Consider the following 15,962-nt stretch of genomic DNA (forward strand, 5'->3'; position numbering starts at 1 on the left):
CCTTCATATATTTTATATCTACATGTTTTTATCTCCATAATAAAATTATTATTTTTTTGCTTTAAACAATAAATTATATTTTAAAGAAACTTAATAAGAAATGAGGTCTTTATATTGCCTATGTAGTTATTATTCCCAGTGCTCTTCATTTTCATCTGATACCATTTTTCTTCTGCTTGAAGGACTTCCTTAAACATTTTTTGTTCTGTAGGTCTGCTGGTGACAAATTCTTTCAGTTTGTGAATAATATCTGAAGTCTTTATTTTGCCTTAATATTTGAAAGATATTTTCATTGGGAGATGATTTCTATACTGACAGGTTGGGTCTTTTTTTCTTTTAGTTTTTAAAGATGTTCTTCCACTTTCTTCTCACTCTTATTGTTGCCAACAAGAAATCTGCTGTCAATCTTATCTTTATTCCTCTTGTAAATAATAAATGTCTTCCTCTCTGTGTACTTATAAGATTTTTCTCCTTATCACTAACTTTAAGCAGTTTTATTATGATTTTCCTTGGTTTCTTTTCTCTGTGTTTCTTGTGCTTAGAAGTTGTTGAACTTCTTGGATGTGTGGGTTATAGTTTTCACAAAATTTGGAAATTTTTCAGACATCATTTCTTCCAATATTTTTCTGTTCTCTGCTTCTTCCCTTCAGAGACTCTAATTATTCAGAGATTAGGCCATATGAAGCTTTTCACATCGCACTGATGCTGTGTTCATTTTTTTTTTCAATATATTATTTTTTCTTCTCTGGCTTTCAATTGTGAATAGCTTCTATTGCTATCTCTTCAAGTTCACTAATATTTTCTCCCACAGAGTCTAATCTGCTATTAGTCACATTCAGTATATTTTTCATGTCGTACATTGCAGTTTTCGTATCTAGAAATTTGATTTGAGTCTTTTTCTATCTTCTATGTCTCTATTTAACATGTTCATTCTTTCCTCTAGCTTCTTGAATATATGGAATACAATGATAACAACTGTTTAATGACATGAGTATTAATTCTATAATCTGCATCATTTCTGGGTCAGCTACAATTGATAGATTTTTCTCTTTATTGTAACTCTGGACTAAGTGAGCTGAAGTATCTCTGTCTCCGTGTCCCATGGTTTGCCCTTGTCATTATTGCAAGTTGACGCTTTGTGTGTTTCCAGTTTACAGCATTGACTCTGCCCCAGAAATCTTTCTTATTACCTACTCCAAATATAGCACCACATCAACTGGGACTTGCTTTGAGTTTGTTTGCCCCTTCTTGGGAACTGTGTGTTTAGGACTCTACTAGCACTGGCCAGCTTGTGAGATAGCAAGCTACTGTCTCCCTCATCCTTCTGCCTGGGTTTCTCAATTAATGTACCCTACTCATTCACTGAGGTATCTACTACCACACTTGGCACTCACTGGCAGTTGTTTGACTGGATTTTGGCCTACAGACTGTGTAGTTTTGTGGCCAAGAGTGACTTATAGATTATGGTTACTTAATTTTTGCATTCCGCCCCAATTGCTTACAGCTATGACCTCGAGTAAGTGATTAACACCTCTATATTTCAATTTCCTCACCCATAATGATAGTAATGACACCTACCTTATCAGGTCGTTGTTAAGAGTACACGTAACAATGTGGTATAGAGAAATTAAAATAGTGTCTGGCTTGATTTGCTGTTGTCACTGTTAGAGTAAGAATTCTAGACTCTAGAGATCTGACTCTGTAGATCACATTCCCAGCCATTATGTAATGTTCTAATGCCTTTTGGACAGTCTGCTTTGCATGTTAGAGAAAATTTCCCTTCTGCATTTGTGGCTGAGCCAGTTTCTCTGGTGCCTAAATGCCCTTGTTCTGCTTTCAGCCCTAAGCACATCGTAAATGTCTATCCAGCCAGAAGTAGTTGGCTAATAGCTTTCTAAGTCTTGAAGTACAACAGGACTTGTTTTTGTCAACACTAGGTAAAATCAATAGACAAATGAAAAAGAAAAAAGAAAGCATTTAGGAAAGGTAAATCACCTTTCTTCCTTATTGCTAATTATTTCTTCTAAATCTGTTTTTAATTTTATCTTACCAAGTCAGAGAAAAACAAACAGGAATGGCACTTTTGGTAACTTACAAGCCAGCAATTTTTTGTCTCCTTGATTTTTCTTTCACTGTTCAATATTTCACATTCAGAAGATGGAGAAAAGGTTAGGAATACATACAGAACATTAAATTTTTAAATTAATAACCAAAATGGATATAACGAAAGGAGTTTCAATAATTATAGAGTAAAGCAGCAGCCTGTCTAAAACACAGATACATACTGAACACCAACTTTTCACTTCTAAAAATATAAGAAACACTATCAAACTAAGTGGCATACACTTTCAAGCTTATTTTAGAAAAATTAATATTGATATTTTGAAAACAAATTTAAAACCTAATGAAATTTCCATCTAAGCCAGGAAGCATCATGATCTGACTGCTTGGGGATCTTGAAATTAACATTTCTTGTTTTGAGGTAAATGGCTCATAAACATTACCTTTTCTGTAGGATTAATTTGTATCCTTCTAGTGATGTTCCCTCAGTGGCCTTGACTCTGACTGGATGACCAATAGCTAGGCAGCCCTGAGTTATCGCTCGGCTCAGGATCAGTCCAGTCTTCCAATGAATAGAGAAGGGGGAGAAAGGTCTAAATAAGTTAAAAGAACCAGAAAATTCAACAATGTGTCACAAATAGTGAGGTCATTATGCCTGGATAAACCCGGATATTAACAGTTGCCAAAAGTGAAACACTACCCACAACTTAGCAGTCAGTGAGCCCTGCTCAGAATCGGTGATGTTCTGTCGGACGAGGGTGGCATTTTACAGTTCAGTGCAAAATAAAACAGACCTTGATATCTTCATTTGTCCTTTTCTTCTGTGCGTATTTCACAGTGCAGCAATTTGGGATCCATCACGTGTCACTTGTTATACTTATAACTACAGAGCTTACTTGAAATATGTATGCACAGAAAAAAAAGAGTGCAGTGAACTGAAAAGATTGAAACAAATCCTTAACCTTTGTACCAATTAAAAGTTTTACTCTGGGTCTAAATACCATGGGTTAAACATTTTAAGGTGGTTTATGAACTGCTTTTGTTTTAAATGTTAGGATTCTCAGATAAGGAAATTGATTGAGAACATTGTTTGAAAGGCCATTTAACAATTTTCTTACTTAGTGAATCAACACAGCATTTTAAATAAGTGACAACCACTTAGGAATTTATTTACACATATTGAGGATTTATGTCATGGAAACTTCTCTGTTAAGAACAGGTAAAATGATTTATTTTGAAAAAAAGGATAGAACTTTAAACCTTAAAAGATTTTCAAAATTGTTTTAGCATGTGACTTTTATTTCTCACGTTTTTGTTGTGTGGAAAAGAACTACATAATGACTTAGGAAAAATATTTTTCTAAATTTTTGTTCTAATAAGCCCTGAATGGAATCCTCTTTTGAACATGCCTGTCTATACAGAAAGGGAACTCCTTGGGGTAAAAAAAAAGAATCACCACTTACTAAGCACTTTCTGTATACCAGATTGTACACTTGAACTTCACACATATTTGCTCATTTAATCACCACAGCAACTGTGCAAGACAGGTGTGACTGACTTCATTTTATATATAAGAAAACTGTGGTTCAGTGCAGCTAAGTAAGTTTCCCAAGGTCACACAGAGGATTCTAATTCTGATCTAACTCCAAAATTCATACTCTTTGCATCAAGCATTTCAATTAGTTTAGGAAAATTTTTAGACAAGTACAGGTTTTCTGATATCATGAAATTCTATGAACAGATACCATAGAATTACAGAATATGAGATCTGGGAAAATAACCTTCCATATCTACTGGTCCAACTCTTTTACCAGAAGACTAAGGCCCAGATATGGTATGTGACTTACTTGAGGTCACATAAATGTTCAGTGGCAGTCCTAAAACTAAAACACTCCCATCAGTGCTCATAAATCGGTCAGATATAGAGCAGTGTTTTATATTACAGTGAAATGTCATAAGTTTTGAAGTCAGACAGACCAAGAATCTTTCCTCTACCAGCTACTAGCTTCAGTTTTTTCAGCTGTATAATGAAAACCTGCATAGTTTTTATAAGATTAAATGAGATAATAAATGTGTATAAGATGCTCAGCATATGTTTAACAAAATGGCAGATATTATTACTAAATCAGAAATAAAATGCAGCTTAGGGCTAGTAGTTAATAGAGTCTCCAGGTTGGAAGCAGATTTAAGAAATATCTAATCTCATTCTGCCTTTGTCTATGAAGTGAATAATATTTCTTAGTACCTTTGTGTCTTAGTTACTCTATATTTTTGTTTTTAACTCCCAGAAAAGCAAAAATAAAAGTTAAGGGGAATCCAAAATTTCACATGAGAAAATAGTTTCAATCTCTCCTATCCCCTAAACTAAGTAGCAGCAAACTTGCCTGGGTGACTCTGCACCCATGGAAGTGCTAAAAAGAAGCAAAAATAGTCTCCAGGGAGGGGGCAAAGGGAGGCACAAGAAGGGTAGATATAAGCTGTACCATCTCTTTCCAGACATAAATATTTGGTGGCAATTACAAAACATCTTTCAATAGCAAGAGGGAAGAGGAGAACAATTATATGTTCTCAGTTTAAATCTGATTCAAGAGTATAAGAATAAAGTTAAAACAAATAGTGCCAATACACAGGAATAAAATATGTTAGGCATTGTTCACATTTTATACTCAGGGATTTCTTTTAAAACTATCCTTACTAAGACCATATACCATCACTATACGGTGCTAATCCACCAAGCTCTGCGAACCTCAACAATGAAGACTAAGGAGCGGAAGCAAATGAGATTCAGACAAATCTCATGAAAATGGTGAGTCTGTAGGGTATACCTAAGCTCTGCGCTAGGTTTAAATACATTCTGCAGTATTAACTAATCAGCACATCTAAAACTGAGTTGAATGCTCACGTCGGGGTCCTCCGCATTAGACAAACCAGAGCACAGATTCATGACAGTCAGCAACCGATATGCTTTCACTTGCATGCTTGTGTGCATGAGGGCATCAGGAACTGGAGCAGCACAGCGAGCCAGTGAGCCCAGGAAGTTACTTAGGGAGAGCAGACATTCTTGGATACCTTTGTGATCAGCCACACACTGGCTGCAGGCCACAGGGTGGATGCTGCTATCTGAGTCCCACTGCTCTCTTCACCACTTGAGAAATTCCTCTTTCTGATGGTAACAGAGGCATGAAGGACAATATCCGGGTTCACCTATACCATGAGAAGAAGCATGTTTTTAACTTACAGTCTGAAAGTTAACCTTCCTCAACATACTTACCCAAAATAATCTAGAACATTATGTTTCTGATTGAGAAGGTCTCTTTTGAAACAGTAGTGTTCAATCCTATTAAACTCAATTCAATTAATATTTGTCAAGCACCAGCTCTGATATGGACTGTGTGGTATGGGATGTTATAAAACATTTTTCCTGCCCTAAATAAACTTACAACTGTAGAGGCGATAACACACACAATTTCATGTTAAGCTCCATATGTTTGATTAAATAGTGCTATAGTATGCAAAGAATGGTAGGCTCATTTCTGCAGGAGCAACAAAAAGTGAAGCATCTTGAAAGAGGTAACATCCGGACCAGGCCTTGAAGGATGAAAACAGTTTGACAGGAATAATGAAGAATAAAAAGGTATTCCAAGCAAAGGAAAATAGTATAATCAATGCACCTTAGGATTTATTGGTAGTCTCAAAAGGTAAATTTGGCCAAACTTAGAAGGAGTCAAGTGTAAGGCTATGGAGTTAGGTGTCAGGAGGGCTTTCAAGCTTTCAAGCAGGAGGGACTGGATTATAGAAGATTTAGAAAGGTTGACCTGGCAAGTGTAAACATAATGGATTGCAGAATGGAGAGGTCAAATGCAGGGAGAACAGTTGAGAGTTTGTACAACCTCATAAGAATAAAGGGACAGGAGCTGAGACTTCAGTGACAGTTGTGGGAATGAATGGGAGGGGGCCGACTGGGGAGACACTGTATCTCTATCCCATGTGTTTAATCAGATGACAAACGCCAAACGTATTGTGCACCTTCTAGCGTTTCTCACTTAGACCTGATTGTCAAATTAACAGTCATTGATGTCATCTGTCAGAATTCTACTCCTTCATATTTAATAAACTTTATCTCCTAACTTATATGATCACTTTCCCTGAATAATCATGCTAACTTTTAAAGTGCTAATCCTTATTTGTATAGGATTATGGGAATATGCCAACTTATGCTTTAAACTTAGTAAATGATGTTGCTTCAATAACAGTTAAAATCCTTTTCTAATATTGAAAAGTCTATTCTAAATCTTTGCTAATCCTAGATATTTGTTGAGTAGCAAATGATTTTTTAAAAAAACAAAAGTTAAATAATAATTTAAAAGGTAATGTTTTACAAGTGTGAACAGGCAATAACAAAAGAGTATGACCAATATATTTGATAATTATTCCATAATTATCTATATTTATTCTACAATGGAAGATAGTTACTTCTCTAGAGAAGAAAATGTCATATGACTCCTATATGTGAAAATAAAATTTTAAAAATACAGCAACCCCGCCACATAAGCAGATTTGATTTACAGCTCTTTGATTGTGTATTCCCCAGTTAGCCAGTAGTGACTGATTCTGGAGGGGAATCCCCCGCAGTTTCTGAACAATGGTAAACTATATTCTACTAATCCATCCACCACAGGACACGGCATTTAAAGTAGCACTCTTAGTCAACCTCCTAACTCCAAGTTGCCATCACACTCAAAACTCTCCTCTGAAACTGGGAAGAAGATTGTTTTGACTGGAATGTCAGACAGAAGAATCGTACTGCCAACTGCTTCTTTGTACAGCACCTGCTGCCAGTGCCTAAATTCTTGTTATCTCCACAACATGGTTTAATCTTTTAACAGTTGGCTTATTGGTGAAGAGCGAAGGGGTCCTTTGTGTCTGTCTTGGGTTGGCACCCAGTATTAACACCATGCTGTTCTCTGAGAGATATTTTGCTGGACGGTTCCCAAGTGATTCCACATAGACCAGACAGAGCCAGGCCCACTAACTCAGCTTCATTTCACGTTACTAAAAAAGAAAAATCCTGCCAAGTCTGGGGTTCTAATACACTTAAAACTGACAATGGCCATTAAATTCTCTTCATGATGTCAGTTTCTTTTTTCTTTTTAATTTAATCTGATAGCTTTGTTTTAGATCAAATGTTTAGGAAGGTGGGGGAGAAAAAAATTGGAATTCAGAAAAGAAAAGTGCTCGGACAACCTGCAACATAATATGCCATGTGTGTCTCTGAGTGTGTGTGTGTGCACATGTGTGTGTACATGTGTGCATTCACGGGCATGCGTATAAAAGCATTTATGTTGAGACAGGTCTCCAAATATATACCATAATGTATGTCATTAGAAAACCTTTTTAAGTCCTGTTGAGAATCAAAACAAGAAGCTTTCTTTTATTCTTTTGAATACCTATATACATAGCTTCCTTTAAATGACCATTATGATTTTGCTTGTCTGAAAAAACTGTGCTGATACAGACGATGCCAGTGATAAAAATGATGCATACATGTACTGGGCCAGTTAAAGCTTCTTGTTTAATTTTCTTTCTCCAAATCACCAATGAAAGTGGAGTAGACTTCAATATTCCTGTGCAATTTCAAAGTAATAAGGTCTTTTCCTACAGATCTACTGAGGAGCAAAATACAAGACAATGAAATTTTTCTTGAAAGAAAGAGCTCATAGACCACAACCTTCATTCTAAACAAATTGTTTACTACACAGAAACTTTCTAAGGGTTCTCCTTTTGACAGTAATTTTAGGACCAAGTTAAATAATTTACTATACAAATGAAAATCATACCTACAAGAAATGTTATAAAATCTCTTTCCTCATGTCCCTGATATTCACTTTTATTGTTTCCATTCTCTAAATCTATAGCTGATCAATCCACCCACCTCTAAGACCAAGAACTGGAAAAGTTGGGAAAGCAGAAAATATTAGCGAGTACCTAATTATGCAACCAAACAAGGGAAAATATCTAGGATCTAGGTGTGCAGTCCTCAAATAGATTCCAACTCTTGGTCTAAAAATAAGGAAGGGACTTGCAGTTTTATTTAAAGTTCTGTGTCTTATTCTTATGGCAATCAGTTCAAAATTTAAATTAAATTTTATTTTCTCCAGTACAAATTATCTGTAGGAAATATTATTTCTTGAGGACTTGCTCTCCAAAGAAATAGGACAGTAAAGAATTGTTTGCCTTTTCCTAGCCTCCTTTGTGACATACAGAATAATATATTCTGCTAGCATCCATGACTGCTTAATTTACAAGTAACCTTGTAACAAACGTGCCATAATTCTAAAATCATAACTTGGTGTTTTTCTTACTGTTTCCATACTAAAAGTTGTCACTAATGTGCTGCTTATGTCTGATCATACTAAAAGGATAGGATCGAAATCAGTTTCCTTTTCATTTTGACAGAATATATGACCTGCCAGACACCAGAGTATATTTTTCTGCTATATTTTCCCATAACCAGGCATTCCTCAAGCTATTCTTCTCATGAATCTTTTTTCTTCTATATTAACTGCCATGAAGTTTGTCTCTCATCCACTTCATGGAAACATATAATTTTATTTCCCGTAAACTAGAGCAATGTAAAAATGTTGCCAATTTAAGTAACAATAGAATGAAAGATGTATTCACCAAAATTCTCCACTTGTAGTAGATTCCAAATCTTTTTTTAGAAATGGATAAAAGAGCAACAGGTTGTAATTGTCAGGGTTATATCTGTCTTCCACATTACTAATAAGGATTATATGTTCAAATTTTTCTCTGTAGGAAAGGTTTTACTTGTCAATACGAGATTTAAAAGAACAGTCAGGGGTTGGGCACTGATATCTCTATCTCAAGCCAATTTTAAAACGTATGCATCAAGAATATCAGCTTTTGCTCCCTCCTCTCTATCCCTGTTGTAATCCTCTTAGTGCCTTCTATACTACCATGAGCATCAAGATTCTACAATAAAATGCCCTGTAGACATCCATCACCCCTGCCTGAATCTCTCTTTAAAAGTGCTCCTTTTCAGGTTATTCAATTGCTATTTGCAATGTACTGATCACCTCTCTGTATATAATCAGAGGCATTTTTCTGAAAGGATTTCAAAGGTTTCATAGCTAAGGGAGGGCCATTTTTCTTTGAAAGAGTCTCTTTATTATCCAGTTTATCAAATCTTTGCTTTCTTATACCACTATTCTGAGTAGACTGAAATTTTATTCAAAAAAGATTTCTTCTAAAAATACAATAGTGTATAAACTTTTAAGATGAGGTGTTTTCTCACTTTCACTGAATCATTAGAACAAATTAATAGTGATAAAATAACTGTGGATTGTTATTCTCTCATTTTTCAACATTAGAAAATATAGTTTTCTTTTAAAGTTCTACTTTGGCTTAAAATCAAAGAGAGAATCCTTTCTTGTTCTTTTCCTCTGACAACTCTCCACTATACATTTTCCACCCCCCAGGTTTGACCTGCTTTCTATTGAATGAGTTAATTAACTAGTGAATTCAATTCCATTTAGCTAACTCTTAATATCTAGATACTGCAGCAGAGACAAGAATGATCAGAATGCCCTTTGCCCTCTACGTATTTCTAATCTGCAGGGCAGGGGTGGGAGGATAAGATAAGGACCTCCTGAGACATTTTCCTAGCATAGGATCAAATAAGACCTTGTCTCTGCTTGAATATTTCCAGTGGCTCCTTGTTTTCTACAGAACATCCAGGTGAATTAAGACCCTTTATGATATTGAGCTGCATGAACTGCTTGTATATTTTGGAAATTAACCCTTTGTCCGTTGATTTGTTTGCAAATATTTTCTCCCATTCTGAGGGTTATCTGTTTGTCTTGTTTAAGGTTTCCTTTGCTGTGCAAAAGCTTTGAAGTTTCATTAGGCCCCATTTGTTTATTTTTGTTTTTATTTCCATTTCTCTAGGAGGTGGGTCAAAAAGGAGCTTGCTGTGATTTATGTCAGAGTGTTCTTCCTATGTTTTCCTCCAAGAATTTTATAGTGTCTGGCCTTACATTTAGATCTTTAATCCATTTTGAGTTTATTTTTGTGTATGGTGTTAGGAAGTGTTCTAATATCATTCTTTTACATGTAGCTGTCCAGCTTTCCCAGCACCACTTATTGAAGAGGCTGTATTTTCTCCATTGTATATTCTTACCTCCTTTATCAAAGATAAGGTGACCATATGTGTGTGGTTTTATCTCTGGGCTTTCTATCCTGTTCCATTGATCTATGTTTCTGTTTTTGTGCCACTATCATACTGTCTTGATTACTGTAGCTTTGTAGTATAGTCTAAAGTCAGGGAGCCTGATTCCTCCAGCTCCGTTTTTCTTTCTCAAGATTGCTTTGGCAATTCGGGGTCTTTTGTGTTTCCATACAAATTGTGAAATTTTTTGTTCTAGTTCTGTGAAAAATCCCATTGGTAGTTTGATAGGGATTGCACTGAATCTGTAGATTGCTTTGGGTAGTATAATCATTTTCACAATGTTGATTCTTCCAGTCCAGGAACATGGTATATCTCTCTATCTGTTTGTATCATCTTTAATTTCTTTCCTCAGTGCCTTATAGTTTTCCGCATACAGGTCTTTTGTCTCCTTAGGTAGATTTATGCCTAGGTATTTTATTCTTTTTGCTGCAATGGTAAATGGGAGTGTTTCCTTAATTTCTCTTTCAGATTTTTCATCATTAGTGTATAAGAATGCAAGAGATTTCTGTGCATTAATTTTGTATCCTGCTGCCTTACCAAATTCATTGATTAGCTCTAGTAGTTTTCTGATAGCATCTTTAGGATTCTCTATGTATAGTATTATGGCATCTGCGAACAGTGACACTTTTACTTCTCCTTTTCCGATGTGGATTCCTTTTATTTCTTTTCCTTCTCTGATTGCTGTTACTAAAACTTCCAAAACTATGTTGAATAATAGTGGTGAGAGTGGGCAACCTTGTCTTGTTCCTGATCTTAGAGGAAATGGTTTCAGTTTTTCACCATTGAGAACGATGTTGGCTGTGAGTTTGTCATATATGGCCCTTATTATGTTGAGTTAAGTTCCCTCTATGCCTACTTTCTGGAGGGTTTTTAATCATAAATCGGTGTTGAATTTTGTCTAAAGCTTTTTCTGCATCTATTGAGATGATCATATGGTTTTTATCTTTCAGTTTGTTAATATGGTGTATCACATTGATTGATTTGGGTATATTGAAGAATTCTTGAATTCCTGGGATAAACCTCACTTGATCATGGTGTATGATCCTTTTAATGTGCTGTTGGATTCTGTTTGCTAGTATTTTGTTGAGAAGTTTTGCATTTATGTTCATTAGTGATATTGGCCTGTAGCTTTCGTAATAGCAAAAAAACAAACAACCCAATCCAAAAATGGGCAGAAGACCTAAACAGACATTTCTCCAGAGAAGATATACAAATTGCCAAAAAACACATGAAAGGATGCTCAGCATCACTAATCATTAGAGAAATGCAAAACAAAACTACAATGAGGTATCACCTCACACCGGTCAGAATGGGCATCATCAAAAAATGTACAAACAATAAATGCTGGAGAGGGTGTGGAGAAAAGGGAACCCTCTTGCACTGTTGGGGGGAATGTAAATTGATAGAGCCACTATGGAGAACAGTATGGGGGTTCCTTAAAAACTAAAAACAGAACTACCATATGACCCAGCAATCCCACTACTGGGCATATACCCTGAGAAAACCATAATTCAAAAAGAGTCATGTACCACAATGTTCACTGCAGTTCTATTTACAATAGCCAGGACATGGAAGCAACCTAAGTGTCCATCAACAGATGAACGGATAACGAAGATGTGGCACATATATACAATGGAATATTATTCAGCCGTAAGAAGAAACGAAATTGAATTATTTGTAGTGAGGTGGATGGACCTAGAGTCTGTCATACAAAGTGAAGTAAGTCAGAAAGAGAAAAACAAATACTGTATGCTAACACATATATATGGAATCTAAAAAAAAAAAAAAAAGGTTCTGAAGAACCTAGGGACAGGACAGGAATAAAGATGCAGACGTAGAGAATGGACTTGAGGACATGGGGAGAAGGAAGGGTAAGCTGGGGCATAGTGAGAAAGTGGCATTGACATATATACACTACCAAATGTAAAAGAGATAGCTAGTGGGAAGCAGCAACATAGCACAGGGAGATCAGCTCCATGCTTTGTGACCTCCTAGAGGGGTGGGATAGGGAGGGTGGAAGGGAGATGCAAGAGGGAAGGGATATGGGGATATAGGCATACGTATAGCTGATTCACTGTTATACAGCAGAAACTAACACAACATTGTAAAGCAATTATACTCCAATAAAGATGTTAAAAAAAAAAGTACACACACACACACACACATAAAAGACCCTTTATGATATGATACCAACATTCTCAGTGAAATCTACCTTTCTCTCCATTCTACTCTAATGTGACCTAAAATATGCCCAAACTTGGAACACTGTTTGACTTCAAATCATGCAAAAAATGTTGCAAGAGGAACAGCACTAAATTCAAAGTCATTATAAATGGTATGGGATGGATGCAATGGGGGTATCAAAGCCAGAAACATCATATCTGGTTTGGGCATGGTGTTGGGGTAAAGACATGAAGCAGGCACAAATCAGGTAAAGCTAGAATGATGGGCAGGATTTCAATAAACATTTATTAAATGCCTACTATATGCCAGACACCATGCTAGGATATGGCACAAGGGTGACAGAGAAGGTGGGGGGTGGTGACAAAGAAAGAGAGGTTGAATTTCAGGCAGAGGGACCCACATGGGTATAATAACAGAAATCATGAAGTGCTCAGAAAACAACAAATGAACAATCTAGCTTGGCTAACACCCAAAGAACATATTAGAGAATAGTGAGCCTTGAAAGAGATTACAGCTAACTTTTAAAAATCATTCATCAACATGTATGTGTACTTGCCCTACATTCAAGACTTTGTTCCAGCACTCGTGAATACAAAGATGAGTAAGACATAAAATCTGTGTACAAAGAATTATCAATTTAGTGGAGCAGAAAGACACAAATGCAAATGCCGATACCAAAACACAAACTCTAAGAACAATTCTCAAAGGACAATAAGGAGTTCTGAGAACACAAAATAATTCGAGGCTAAATCTCTCTGGAGCATCTGAGAGGGCTTCGTGGAAGAAGAGGAAGTTGAAGAAAGCCTTAAAAAGCAAGGAATGGTAATGGCGGGGGCTGTATCCTAGCAAAGAACAACACATGCCATGGCACAAGTAAAGCAAAGTGTAAAGCATGTAGGGGACCCAATTTATTAGCTCCGACTGTAGCGTAGGCTACAACAAAGGTCAAGAAGCGGAGAGGATTGGAAAGACAAGTTGAGAGTGGGGGAAGATTGGAGAAGAATCATGGAGATCAATGAAGGCCAGATGAGGATATGGAACTTTAATAGGCAACAGCCAGGCATAGAAGTTTTTGAGCAGGAAGATAATGTTACAGCAAAAAACTAAAAAGGAATGCCAACAGGATTGGAACTATGGCAAATAAAACTTAATGTCAGATGAATATAAAAGGCATTATTCTTAGTGCACCATTCAACTTATATTTATTTTCTAAATTTGCTCAAAAACAGGATTAGAAATCATTGTTTGTTTTATTCTATTTTTATAATTATACTATTTAGATTCACATGCACCTTGAAACAACTAATATTTTCAGTGTAAATTTTTACATAAAAGACTGAATGGGCAACATGGAGAAATTTAAAAAGAGCATGTTGGGACAATGTGTCTTTTGCATTGTCCCTTACAAAGAAAGGGCCCAGACTAGTTAACAGAAAGCCCTCCTTTCTTTGGGCATCTCTACCTCTGTGGGTGCCTTTTGGCTTTTGGTTTCATGAATTCACAAACTAAAAGTTATGCAGCTGAAATGAACAACAACCCTACATAACTTACCAGCTGAGAAAAACAAAAGAATTATTCCTTTTTTTGAAGACAGGTTTAAAATGCTTTTCACAGCTCAGTGCAAGAAGAAAATTCCTTACTGGCAGGATAAGTTTCTAAATATAAATTAATAAAGAGACCTTCTAGATTGAGTTGTTATGAGTTGGCTTTCCTGAAGAACTCATGTTACTTAGAGACATTGACCCACAGAGCAAATAGGTCAGATCCTAAAGTATAAAGATATAACAGCCATCTTAAAGAATTTCTTAAACAAATGCAACTTATTAATATAGTTGATATAAAGAAAATATGCTAAATGATACTACTTAAATGACGTGATTCAGGTAGAATTTTTTCAAGTAGAAATACTATATATTGGTTCAGGTTATTTTTTTTCCCCTATTCTTTTTCAAACTCTTTTCCCATTTTGGTTATTACAGAATATTGAGCAGAGTTCCCTGTGCTATACAGTAGGTCCTTGTTGGTTATCTATTTTAAATATTGCAGTGTGTACATGTCAATCCCAAACTCCCAGTCTATCCCTCCCCCTAACCCTTCCCAATACTGGTCCAGTTTTAAAGTGCTTAATTAATTAACAGGAAGTAACGTATAATACTTGCCCCCAACATTTGTAAAATAATTTACAGTGTTCAAAAACTTTCACAAATATCTACTCAGTCACCATGTATTGACTGAGTGTCCAATATATAAAATACCCTTATTCAGAACAACAAATAATTCTGACCTTGTTCTGTAGGAAATGGTTCTCCAAGTCCACCTTTTCAAATTGATCAGGTATCTGTTGGCTGGTGCCATTGAAATTAATTGGAAATCCCTCACAAACTTCCCAACTAAGAAAATAAAGTATTTAATTGTTCTTGTTAGAATAAAATTAGTTTAATTTTAGTACTCTTTAGCATAATAATTTATGCATCTTATACTCTTCTAGTGAGAGAAAAACCAGTGTATAGTCCATAGTCTTTTTAAATGGAAATTTGTAAAGTATCTTTGTATTTATCATTGGGAAAGGGAAGGCTTTAAATTTTTTCCTTACAATTATTTTTAATACTGGGGGGGGGGATTCTATGCCTAATTGATTATTAATAGAACAAAGACACAAAAAATAATTTTTAATTTTACAGAATCACTCACGGTGGAGACCATTATCATTATTAAAATTATAGTTTAAATACACTGGTCTATAAATAATAAAGGATGCTTTTATAACGGTTGTGTTAAGAACATTAGTTTGGTATTTTTAAGAGTCTTTTAAGAGGCAGCACATTCTAGAGGGTACATGGACAAACCACAAACTGGAAGGGTTGGTCTCATTCTTAGCTCAGCCAAATCACTTATTTTAAAAGTGAGCCAATTCTTATCCTAAAGAAAATCACCTAGATCAACACTGATATGTTAAGATATACCATATAGCATGCTATTCAACAGAAAACAGTTCTGGGAATGGTGATAGTATTTTTTTTTCAGTAGTCTGAGAAATATAAGAGTATGATGACTAAGATTTCCAATGATCCACTTGAGAGTATACAAAGAAAATTCAAATGGAATCCAAAAATTAAGTAAATTATCTTCAAATTAGTTTGTGCTCAATAAGGGAAGTTTCACATTGTTATACTTAGGGAATTAGATCTAATTTAAATCCATTCATTAAAACAGTATTCATTGCAATTAAGGAAGTAAAATTAAGAAGCAGTACATAAATTAAAAATTAAACTCCTAACTAAAGACTGAAGCGAAAGGCAAATCTAACAGCTTAGAGAAAGATTATTGCATGTGAAATAAATCTTCTCATAAGTGAAAATGCTTATAAAAAAGAGTGCTGAGTTATTTTCTATCTATAAAGAGAAAAAGACAAAACATTATAATCTTGTCTGGAAAGTGCAGGCAATCATTGGGGGATGGAGAAGACCAA

The 15,962-nt window shown here is 35.4% G+C and overlaps 1 protein-coding gene across 1 annotated transcript in view; it reads right to left on the minus strand.

The window, feature by feature from the left end:
• The window catches only part of DCDC1 (doublecortin domain containing 1), a 435,371-nt gene that overhangs the window by 194,670 nt on the left and 224,739 nt on the right, over window positions 1-15,962 (minus strand). Inside the window, exons 13-15 of the mRNA XM_065882422.1 lie at window positions 14,778-14,883; window positions 5,131-5,265; window positions 2,505-2,623 (exon numbers count right to left, since the gene is read on the minus strand). Coding sequence (XP_065738494.1) covers window positions 2,505-2,623; window positions 5,131-5,265; window positions 14,778-14,883 — 360 coding nt within the window. The remainder of the gene's footprint in view (window positions 1-2,504; window positions 2,624-5,130; window positions 5,266-14,777; window positions 14,884-15,962) is intronic.

This window comes from Phocoena phocoena, chromosome 8 (assembly GCF_963924675.1).
Source record: "Phocoena phocoena chromosome 8, mPhoPho1.1, whole genome shotgun sequence".
NCBI lineage: Eukaryota > Metazoa > Chordata > Mammalia > Artiodactyla > Phocoenidae > Phocoena > Phocoena phocoena.